Raw genomic sequence first — 12,584 nt, 5'->3', positions numbered from 1 at the left:
GCATGTTTGAGATAAGCAGCGACATCCAATAATGATAAATAAAAGCCAACACCAACCTGCAGTTCCTCTCCTGACCACTAGTGTGGGTCTCCAACAGTGAGGCAGTCCCTCAAAACAGATTTTGTCTCTCATTAAAGTGAACATATTATGGAAATATCACTTTTTGAAGGCTCTTTGTCTTACCTTCCAGCCCCCAAAATGTGAGAATTGACAAAAAAAATCTGTAATGTTCAGACTCCCTAGGTTGAAATCCATGTGGTTTTACGAGCTGTTTTCTCAGTTGTCCTCCTGTGATGTAACTAGGTTTTGAAATTTGCATAATACCACCCCTTCTTTATCAATAAATTCAGACCTGGCTTGTTTGGAGCAGTTGTTCCAAAACAGGGAGCGTTTAACTGCAAAGATCAGTTCATTTGGGCAGATTTGGAATAAAACAAGTGGGCTGAAATCACAGTCCTTTTTTTGACCGAGTTCGGGTCGACAATACATACAGTTGACTCGGATCGGATCGGGTCCAGGCTTCAACCGCGGTTCGGACTGGGCTGGGTTTTAATTTTCAGGCCCATTCATATCTCTGTTCCATGGTTTTTGTTTTTTCCGGGGTAAGATTTCTGACCGATGAGAGAACAATTGGTTCCTGCATTGTATTTGTTTACAACTTTAGACCAACAACCCAAAAGAGAAATGCAACAATTGTATCGGGAACAAAGAAAACGAGCCACAGGTCTATGACTCTCATTAAGTTAAGCATAATTAGGGGCGTGGCCTGTTTGAGTGACAGGTGGTTGGATGTCGTCTTGCCACAAACTGACTCCACCTGAATTTGTATGTTTTACTCTATATTTTCTATAATTATACGATTTTTAGATACTTATTTTTATAAAAACAATCTTTAATCACGATAAGCTGGGAATTAGGAGGCGGGGTCAGACACTGCAGAGGGTGGCGAGAACGGAACAGCTCGCTCTGAGCTTCAAAGCCGCTCTTCTATAGAAACCTGTCAGGGAACGCTGCATCAATATTTATTTACATTCATATCACTTTCTCAGCTGTTTGTTTTTCTGTTTGTTTACGTGCTGAATGCAAACTGTGCTTCGCATGTTGCAGCAACCTGAAGGGAGAGTCGTCCTGCGCTGCCTACATCACTGCACACATCTTTATGGGCATCACTCAGACTTCTTTATCACCTCGACTGTACATTTCAAAGCTCCTGTATCCACATCACACAGTCAGAGACCTGCGCGCCTCTGGCCTCAGGAAAAACCGACTTCCCCTAACTCTCTTCCTCCTGCTCCATCTCTCACTCTCTCTCCAAGTTTTCTTTGTCCTCTTTTGTGCAGCCGCTGATTCACAGCGTAGTTCAATCGCATGAATCATTGTTAATCATATATCACTGGCGGTACAGTGGAAGGAATAAAGAAAGAAAGGGAAGCAATGATTGGACATTTTAAAAAGAAATATTTTTCAGTACCAGGAAACCCAGCTATAACTCTGTAGGTACATTTAGTGCATTGTAGCTCCAGAAAAAGAAACCAAAGGGCACAAATTTTGGAATAACAAGCGAGTTATTATCCATCATCTGCAGATTAAAGCGATTTATTAGTGGTGGATTTAACAGATTAAACACTAGGAAACAAATCTCCTGTGGTAAAATGTTGCCCACTTGTTTTTGTCCGTTGTTTTTCTTTTCTCTGCAGGTGATGATCACCTGACTCTCACTTCTTTCTTTCCACTGACTTTTTTTCTCCATAAGGCATTTTGTACCTCTGTTTCCTGTGAAGCGCCATACCAATAATGATGCGTTTGAATGTGTATTACCAGACAGCCATACTGTGATAATGACAATCATTTATGCACAGGATTCAAACAGGAGGCTGCTTAAATGCTTTTCAAACCATTAGGGTGCCAAACTGAATCCCCGATACACGTTATGTTTTAGTAACAGAGCTAAAACGTGATGAGTTCAGGGACTCAAATGGTTTATTTAAGAGAAGATTTCGGGGGGAAAACATCTTAGCATAAACATGGGACTGAACTTTGAGTCACTAGAAGTTGAAAGGAAACTGCAGACACTCGTCCATCCCACTGATCTGCTGCGCTCTCACTTTACACTTAATTTGGCTTCACACTGTTTCTGCTCATGTTTCCCTCATGCAATCCCTCTTCTCGTTTTTTCCCCCCCCGTGCATGGAGCATGTTATTTGAAAATCTTTTAAAGACGTGATTGTTTCATGCAATTTCATCAGACCTGCCCGCGCTTAAAAACTTGGGAGATAAAATTAGCTTGCTGTGAGGATCCAAGGTGACTGGTGATAGTCATGTGTGGTTGTTCGCCAATTAAATCTCTTGATAAAGCTTTCTATTCCTGGATTAGGTGACAAACGGAATTGAATACGTGCCTTTGAAATGCCTCCACTTTCTTGCGGGTAATTAAAGAGGATTTATTTATGGTATTGTGTTTTGCAGTTGGAAACTTTACCGTCTGTTTGCTGAGTTTTGTGTCGTTTAACAAGTCGTGAAAGCTCTACCTTGTTAAAGGTGTGATAAAGGCTTCATTAGTTTGTCATCTTTTTTAATGAAGCACAATAATTAGCATGTGAGAGGCTATTTTTGACTTTTCCCTTTGACAGGCTTTAATGAGAAAAGTAGCTTCAGACCCGAGAACAGCAACAGCGTCGGTGTGTGTGACGACGTGTGTGTGTTTCCAACAAAGGCTCAGAAATACATTTGTTTACGTTCATGTGACGAATATCTCCAGAGATGATGACTCTTCGTTGTCAGGGGCAACAGAGGAAACTGTCCAAAGAGTTCACGAAAGGCTCAGACACTTTCCTGCACACTTTTTTTTCCCCCGCAAAGTTCACACTTCTGCCTGAGGGAACTTCCCTAAAGTTACACTCAGGGTTACCTTGGTTATCAGAGGATGACCATAAGCGTAAAGAAACAAAAAACCAGCAATTGTAAGAGAAGAAATGATGAGAAAGAAGAAGAAGAAGAGTTAACAAACAAAACATGAGAGGAAGGAACAAAGCCGCCAGAAATGATCAGGAATGTAAACGCAGCTTGTGTGTAGTCTCTTGTGTAGTTTGTGAAGGAAGCACAATGAGTGTCAGATCGGAGGTCCCAAACCCACAGAATTGGATGCAAATGATTTGGCATCGTCAAGGTAACACGATACAAGCCCATGAGGGTTCAGGTCTTAGGAGGGGGGGTGGATCATTGGACTTAACTTCCTGTTTTGTGGCGTCAGGGTTGAGTAACACTTCCATTACATTACCAACCCCGAACACTCAGCGCTGCTCCGTCAGGAGACTCTAACGACCTCCACGCCTCCACACCTACACATCACTTTGTCTGTATTTAGCACAGAACAGAAATCAAGACACAGTCAACTGCCTGGGTTACGTTCAGAGGAGACATGTTGTTGTTGTTGAAAGATGGAGCACAAGTGTTACACCAGAGACCAGAGTGTAAATTAGAGGTAAACACAAAATAAACCTTTAAAGTGTTGATGTAAGTTTCCAAACATGAAGACAACTCATCTCTAAATCATGAATGATAGTCAGCACTTTCATTATCACCGTCATTTCCCAACCTTAACCAAGTGCTTACTGCTGTAACCGTGACAACAACGGTCCCATAAGGTCCCACATTTTATCAGATTCAAACCATCATCCAAACCGAATTAAACCAAACCAAACCAAACCAAACAATCATCCAAACCAAATCAAACCAAACCACACCAAACCAAACCAAACCAAACCAAACCAAACCAAACCAAACCAAACCAAACCAAACCAAACCAAACCAAACAAAACCATCATCCAAACCAAACCAAACCAAACCAAACCAAACCAAACAAAACCATCATCCAAACCAAACCAAACCAAACCAAACCACACCAAATTAAACCAAACCACACCAAACCAAACAAAACCATCATCCAAACCAAACCAAACCACACCAAACTAAGCCAAATGAAACTAACAAAACAAAATCAAATCAAATCAAATCAAATCAAACCAAACCAAACCAAACCAAACCAAACCAAACCAAACCAAACCACACCAAACTAAACCATCATCCAAACTAAACTAAACCACACCAAACAAAACCAAACCCAGGCTGAGCCACAGCTGCTGTCGCAGTGATTTATGACACTGATTTCTCACTGATTTACTCCGAGCTGCCGCCGCTTCACTCAAGTGTCATTTAATTGTGAGGAGGGAAAAAAAATAAAGTGCGAGTGTTTGTGGAAGAGATCCAGGATCTTTTATTACGAACACTCAGCTCAAAAGCCTCAGTGGAGAGAGAAAAAAAAACCAGTGAAAGGTTGCAGCAACTACGAGCCAAAGGCTGAGAAACACTTTATTTCCTCTAACTGATCTGGCATCTGTAGCTGACAGGATGAACTGTGTCAACATCACAACTGGACCTGCACCATTACTCTTCATTTGAAGCTCTAACAAGCAGCATGAAGCGACGCTCAAAGTTTGATTCTTTGCATTTTGCTGCTGTGGTTTAATCAGAGCAGGTCAGAGCTGTCGTTACGTCTTCTCTTGTTAATTCCCAGCTCGGTCTGAGTCGCCGCCGCCGTCGCCGCTGCTGCTGCCGTGGTGATTTACTGCACCTGAAGACGAATGGCTCCATCATTTCACCGTGACGTGTCACATCATAATTTATGATTTACGGCGGCTGTTAAAACTATTGACATAAGTAAAAATGAAATATGATCCGACTTTGCCGACTTCATATGAACAAACACCGAGCCGCCCTCCCGCCCGCCGTCGCTTCTTCTTGTTCTACATTCACCTCTAATGGTTTAAAACGAGACTTTAAACGATGGTAAAAACAGTCAAAGTTTGTATTTTTGGTTGATTTGTAAAGTTAATTTTATTTTATGTAAAAAAGGAAAAGCAAGTGCTTTAATGAGCCAACTAGCTGTGCCCTCACACAACCTCCAGTGCCTCTTTTACTGGAGGAACTCTTTTTTTTTTTGTACAAGGACTCGCTGTGATTATATTCACCAGGAAGAACGAAGGAGCAAGGTTTAGTTGGAGTTTAGATCACGAGGATGATATAAAAAAAAGGAAAAAAGAAAAAGACGATATGAAGATATGAAAAGTAAAGAAGCGTCTGACTCATCTGGCCACGGCTTCAAATCTTCCCACACACACATCACACATCACACTGGACTCACTCTCATTCACATTTCAATAAGATGCACTTTAATGCTTCTTTTTTAATTCGTCATGTCAGGAAAAACAAAACAACAACAACAAAAAAAACCATCAAAATATGATTGAAGTTTAAGTGTATAGCCAACCGCACCGGTGTCATGTCAATCATCTTCATTCAGCATCTTATTGACATTTAGAGAATTAAATAAATGTGCATGGAGGAGGAAGTGTGTGGACAGACAGGAAGTGCTGAAGATAGATGTAAATAAAACATTTAAAAAAAGAAAAGAAAAAAGAAACAAGCCTGTTGACATTTCACTGACCTCAAACATCAAACACGGAGGAAGAAAAAGGCAAAACATGTTTAAGAGCCTGAGCAGCTCTTAGTGTAAGAGTAAGTAGAGGGGGGGTCTAACCACTCTCCCACCTCCCCCACTTCCCCCATCTGCCTCCAATACCGAGTCAATTAACCTAATGGAAGTGGCAATTAATTAACTCTGCAAACACGCTGATTAAGGACCTGACAATCAAGTGAGTGAGTGGCAGCGAGTTTAAGTGATGCTGATTTAGACGTAACGACTTCCTGCCTCCTCTTTGATGCAGGAAATAAAAAAAACAAAACCAAACAGAACAGAACAATCACTCTCACACAGAAAAAGACCAGAGGATCAGAGCGGATTAATGACTCCCTTACTTTTCAGAATAAAAGCACACAGGAGTTTGTTGTGTTGTGTTGTGTTGTGTGTGTTTTCTTCAAAGTCTCAAACTCAAACAGAGATAAAAAGAGGTGAAGAGTGAGGCCTTACCGTGTGTCTCTGTCCGTTGGTTCCTATTGGTCCTCTGAAAACCCCCTTGATGCTCCTGAGCTGTCCGTCTCGCAGGTGTGTGGAACTGATCACGATGTAGTAGCACGCCATTGGACACAGTCTGTTTGTCTCTTTATCGAAGTAGTGGACTCTGAGTGGAAAAAGTCATGAAAACTGTTTCGTCCTCCTTCTTTTGTCCTCCTCAACTCTCCCTCGCTCTCCTCATTCTTCCTCTGGTGTGTGAAGTCGAGGAGGAGCTCGCAGGTTTTCTGATTTATTCTCTCTCTTCTCTTAAGTTTCCGCCGGTGATTCCTTGACTCTGCTCATCTCCCCTCTCTGTCTCTCTCTTTTTAAATATTTCACTTCCTCCTCCCCATCCTCATTCTCCTCCTTTTTTTTCTCTTTCCACTCTCATCCACTCTAAATGTTTTTTTTATTCTTCCCGTTCTCCCTCTGTACCCAAGTCTGCCTCTCTCTCTCTCCCTCCCGCTAGACTCCTCTGTCTCTCGTTAAATATTTCTCTTTAAGTCCTTTTTCCCTCCAGATGTTTTTGCTCCCATCTTTCATTCATCAATCTTTCCCTGTCATTGACTCCCTCTCTCCCTCTCTCCCCCTCTCGCTCTCTCACTTCTCCGTCTTTTCTTGCTGAGTCTAAATTTCTTTGCAGAAATCTCAGCCGCTCATTGATCAGTCTTGGAGCTCCTCTAACTATCCTCCACTCTCCCTCTCTCTCTCTCTCCTCCTCCTCCTGTTTTCCCTCCCTCTTTGTCTCTGTATCTCTCTAAGTGGAGGGGAGGGATACTTTTTCCCCCTCTCCTCTTAATAATATCTCTCCATCTCCTGTCTCTCCCGTCTTTCTCTTTCTCTCCGTCCCTCTGCCTCCTCCTTGTTAGTGCTGTGGAGAAGTAGTACTCAGTCTTCTTTTTCTTGTTCTTCACCTCCTCCTCCTCCTCTCTCAGTCTTTCTCTCAGTCAGAGCAGGCGTGCAGCTTCCTCTCAGATGCTCCTCTCCTCCTCCTCTCCTCCGCTGCGCTGCATGTGTTCGCTCTCCTCCCTCCCTCTATATCTCCCTCTCTCTCTCTCTCTCTCTCTCTCTGCTGATCTCTTGCTCTGTGGCCAGCAGAGTGGTTTGCTCCTCAGTTACCCGCGGTTACCATCTGCCCTTTTAACGCATGGAGTGCTGACGCTTGCTCTCTCCTCCCCATCCCTCCCTCTCTCCTCTCTCTCTCCTCTCTCTCTCCCTCTCTCTCCTCCCCCCCTCCCTTCCTTCCTCCATCTCTTTCTCTCCCTCTCTCTGTCTCTCTGCCTCTCCTCTTGCTGTCTTTCTTCTCTCTCTTTTAATCATCTCCTTCTCTCCCTCCTTCTCTCTTTCTCTCAAGCCGAAGGAGACAAGCTCCACCTACTGGTTGGTAGGAAACACACAGAGAGAGGAATAAAGGTGAAGAGGAAACTATCATCATCTCTCATCATTTTCATGGTTTTAAAACCAAAATAAACACAGAACAAACACGGATTCATGCTGAACGACAGGTTAATCAGTGATAATATCGACTGCTACGATATGAGAAATCTACATGACAGAGAATTTAAAATGTTTGCTCAGCTTAAAGCTACAAACGGTGTTGAAAATAAAGACTTTTTTAAATGCAAATAAGATCATAACTCACCAAATAGGAAAGGGAAGCTCCAGTTGATGCAAAGTCGAAAGTCCAAGCAAGAATTCATGGACAAAACAGAGTAGAAATGATGTGAATCGATAAAAAAAAAAAAGCATCAGGATGGTAGTTCAAAGAAACTGGGAAAAAGACTTAAGGAGATATTCATCATTGGAAACTAAAGGATCATGTGCAGAGAACACGTAACAAAATGTCTGTAATGTTTGTTATTTAATGTATTTATTGTAAAGCAATGTATTTGTTTTGCATAATGTTGTTGTGGTGCAGCACAAAGTTGGTTTATCTTATCTTAAATCAGCGAAGAATAAAATGATAAATTATAATTTTGTGCATATAGAGTAGAATATAAATTACTGTTTGATTCTGGTCTTTGTTTGCACTGCAAACAAGATAAAGGTACTTTATTTTTACCATATGTTTTGGGCCTTGTGGGAATCGGCTTTACTGTTTGTTGTGAATCTGAAGTGTTGACTCTGAGAAGAACCTGAACCCAAACACAACACAACATGTCTGACAAGAGCTACGAGACTGATAACAACACAGATCAACTGACAGAGCGACTGTGGCTTCAAATATTCATTGACAAGATCTCCATGGAGCTCATCACTGAGTTTCATGTTTGTTCATATGATACTAACTCTAACATAGCCTCCATCCACCTTATCCTTAGTGTAAAAAGTCATATTACATTAATATACTCGTAATACATACATATATTTGATATATTAACTGATTCTGTTTGTTAAAAACACAGTCTTGGTGATATGGGAAGCATCAAATCAACTACTTTCCTATGTGTTTTAATGGTTTTTTTCCCAAACTAAGTTAATTAGCTCTATCTGAGTACATAAAAATGTTCCTATTTCAGTCTGACATTTCCAGCATGAGTTATTGGACAGTAAACGCATCCTGTGGAGCCTAGAAGCACTAAAATAAAAACCTATGGATTATCCTATACAAACACATGAAGCTGGCAGTGAGTCAATCTTCTGCTGTAATGAAATGGAAACGTGATTAAAAGCACAAATATCGACACGTGCGGTTAAGTTTTTATTTTAAGGCAAATTGATACAGAGATAAATAAATGAAAGATAAATCTACAGCGACCCTGAGAGCTCAACGCTCTGCAGCTGGAGACAACACATGCATAAATGAACATAAATACATTAAAGACTGTGTTGACATGTCGAAGGCAAACTATGTTAAGTTTACCTGACAACAACCTCATGCTGTTGTGTGAAGTAGCAGGACTCGACCTCAAACCTGTGCAAAGTGAATTAGGAAGCTACGGTGGCCCAGAGAGCTCAAAACAGTTCAGCCTGAGACAAAACACAAACAAATTCAGGATTTTTTTCCCTTTCTTTTAAATCAATCTGTGCTGCAACTACCCACAACACTCAATTTGTGTTTTGTCCATTTGTCTGTGTTTGCTTAACTTGGTATTTTGACCTCTCAGGGCCACCGTATTTTCCTTTTCCAGTAAAAGACTCAGAGGAATGAATCACTTCAACCTTTATGTTCTCTCAGGGCCACCGTAAGTACAAGCTGCAAACACAACAACACATTGAAACTCTAGTGTTGTTGTGTTTTTCTGTCCATCTGACGCATTGTTGGTCCAACATTTCCTCTCCTTTTAGCTCCGTTTTACTCTCCTCCACCTCCTGAGAAAATACAGTACTGTATGTGGCGTTCAGGGTCACGTTCAGTGGGTTTTTAGAGTCTCCTCTTTAGAAAACAGCTTCCAAACATAAATCTGCGAACTGGTGAATGAAAACAATGAGCAATAAAAGCTCTGCAGGCCTGAGGTGACCTGCAGCAGGGTCGATCGTGGCGCAGCAGAAAGGAGGAGGTCAGGGTTGGACGATCGTCCTCTTCCAACGCTCGGCCTTGATGGTTCCCGATTTCTTTCAACCAAAATCTGAGTGGAGATGTATCAGGCTGCAGAGGTGTGGCGAGCTCACTCCTCTCCAACTCCACACCCCCAGGTTTCTCTGTTTCTTTTTCTTTTTTCCTTAATTTTTGAACTTGTCGACTTCAGACCAACTGATATTTTATCGGACTTCACACAGCTCCCTCTGAAACCACAAAAGCCTTTACACAGCTTTTTTTTTTTTTCCCCCACATGTGCAGCAGTGGAGCTCCCCAACACCTGTAAACAGACTTTGATGTGTGAGTTTCCCATCAACGAAAACATCAAGTGTTTGTACCGGCATCAGCCAATCTCCAACCAAACAGGTATTGTGTTTTAGCATTTTATCTTTATCTATTTTTTTTTTTTTAAATCTTTGTCCTTTTGGTAACAACTTGGTGTTTTCTGGCCGATCAGGGTCACTACAGAAGCTGGCGACAAAATCTATTATGTAGATAAAAGGTAATCCATTGAAATCAAAACAAGTTTTTTTGTTTGTTTATTTTTTTCCATCCCTTATGTGAATATTTTACTTTCCAACTTCAACTTTCTGGTTCATGAGATCTGAGGATGAGGCAGCGCCACCGCCCACAGCTTCATAATCAGGGGGTCAGAGAGGTTGCAAACAAATCCCCAGTTTAACCCAATTATCTGAAGAATCTTTGCAAATTAAAAAAAAAGAAATGCTGTAGAATAAATTTAGCAAAAGATCTAAGAGGCCTAAGAGTGGAAATAAGAGGGGAAGAGGTCAGAGATATGAAGCGCCACGCTTCAAAAACAAAAAGCACACTCTCACAATCAGCTCTCTGTAGGAGGCCGGTGGAGGGGAGATACGATACTGCAGCTCTGCTTGATGTCAGCGAGCGAGACGCTAGGCGAGAAGCCGAGACGGTGCTGACTCGCACAGAATCACAAAAATCAAGATGTTAAGAAATAAAAACTATGTGTGAGATGTCTCGTCTCCAGGCGCCGAAGAAAACGAAAACGGTTTTTAGGTAAAGTCGAGTATTCCAGACGGTCTCATTTTCAGCTCCGACTCTAAAATGGATGATTCTTTTAATCCATAAGAAATTACAGTTTACTTAGAGAATCCACAGCACCCGCGGATCCACCAGGCTTTTAAGACTGGGCTCTATCCGTCGTCACATGTCTGTGAGTTATTTCCACCTTGGTTAATGCGTTTATTTTGCTGCCCTCCGGTAAATCCTCCCCATCTGTGTTGGAACTTGTGTTTTTTCTTCAGCTTAGTTTAAAAGACTGACTTTCGGAGAAAAACCTCAGAGTTAAAGAGCCAATCTTTTCTCAATTACAAGCAGCAAATATTCAGGATGGTAGGCAGCTACTGTTTGAGATACGACAAATTTCTTTTATTTTAACATCCACTTCAACTCTGTCCATATCAAATATTCCTCTTATATTCTCTTATTTATATCAATCCTACTTGTATCTCCACAGTCCTTTTCCACTGCAGTCAGTGTTTCCCATTCTGTACCTTCATGTATAAATCAGAACAACTTAAGCAAACTTGATTTAAACTTTCATTCAAAGCAAAGTTTGCAGGTGTTAAATTTTAAAAAAGGTTGTCTGAGGTACAAACTGCAACAGAACAGTCATATTTTATTTTTTGTTACACTAATAACATTACCTAGTGCCTCCTGAACTGTTGTGTTCGAGTTGCAGCTGCAAAATGAGCAGGAAGCAGCGCAATGAAGAGAAGACACAACAACGTAGAAGTAAGAATCAGTGTGATGATTGTGCACATCATTACTGTTTAGTCACAATCAGACCTCTTGCCACAGGTGCCAACACTTACACTGCATCTTAAAGGTGTGTTTCTAAAGCACTGAGAACCTTCCTCTCTTTCTAAATTACTCACTTTACTCACTTGAACATTTCCCAGGAGTCAAACTGGAAGAAAGAGAAAGAAAGTGAGAAAGTGCCTCATACACAAAAAACAAGAAGAGGAAAACAGCTCATGACAAACACACCCCAGATGAAGCCTCTGCTCATTTAAAGGGATAGTTCAACATTTTGGCAAATCGGCCCATTGCCAATAGGTCAACATTTTGGCAAATTGGCCCATTGCCATAATCCCTATAGTTTTAGGAGGAGGTCAGTGCAGAGCCGCAAGCTGCTCAGAGCTACGCTATGGAGGCTAATGGGATTTCTTGGTTTCCCTCATAAACTCATCAAATACACAATCCAACAACTCCAAAATGCTCTCGTGGACAAGTTGTGACCTGCACATTCACCACGCTTTGAGATAATAACGTTATAATAACGTTATAAGAACGTTACCAGACAGAGTTGTTTTAATGGTAAAGTGTCCTTGAGTGGCGTGAAAGGCTCTTCCTACAAAAATAAAAATGTATTATGAAATTCATGCAAAACCGCTGATGCGTGTTCCCGTCGAGGGTAGTTTTTCAGCAAGCAGTCTCTGCAATTGCCTCGAAAACAAACTCTGTTTGATGAGGGAAACCAAGAAATCCCATCAGCCTCCGTAGCGTAGCTCTGAGCAGCTCACGGCTCTGCTCCGCCGTTCTAAAAATAGCTTGCACCAACAATTAAAGGTAACGAACCTACTGCTGTGACTATAGGGATATCCCTTTAAGCTCCAACGTATTGATTACTGAGAATTCAGATCTTACTGATGAGAAAAACAGGCAAAACTGAATCATATAGCTGGATGGAAATGTTAACCTTTAGCTTTGTAAATGACATAAAGGAAGAAGCAGAGTGTAAACTATCTGGTTATGGATAAAGTCTGGTTAAGCTCGGGCAGTTTCACCTGCTGTGTACAGTAGCCTACAGGCTACAGGTGCACTCTCCTGATGGTTACGCATCCCAGCTGGACCTCGTTAAGTTAAAGTGCATTTAACGACCTTTTGCTGAGACAGGCAGCGAGGAGACGCTTCACTGCACAAGCTCCACTGCAGCAACTCCAGTCACAAACTTCACGTTTATAATCCCAGAGTTGTTGTTTTTTTATTAGTATTAGTATTAGTATTATTATT

At 41.5% G+C, this 12,584-nt stretch overlaps 1 protein-coding gene across 1 annotated transcript in view; it reads right to left on the bottom strand.

The window, feature by feature from the left end:
- Positions 1 to 7,194, bottom strand: part of LOC146973139 (uncharacterized) — a 72,329-nt gene extending 65,135 nt beyond the window's left edge. The window contains exon 1 of the mRNA XM_085799416.1: positions 5,987 to 7,194. Coding sequence (XP_085655542.1) covers positions 5,987 to 6,097 — 111 coding nt within the window. The 5' untranslated portion in view covers positions 6,098 to 7,194. The remainder of the gene's footprint in view (positions 1 to 5,986) is intronic.
- Between the last annotated feature and the right edge of the window lie 5,390 nt (positions 7,195 to 12,584).

This window comes from Trachurus japonicus, chromosome 15 (genome assembly GCF_045865225.1).
Source record: "Trachurus japonicus isolate A0001 chromosome 15, Traja_1.0".
In the NCBI taxonomy this organism is placed as follows: Eukaryota; Metazoa; Chordata; class Actinopteri; order Carangiformes; family Carangidae; genus Trachurus; species Trachurus japonicus.
Note: the sequence above shows the minus strand (reverse complement) of the source record. Positions and strands in the feature narration are given on the sequence as shown.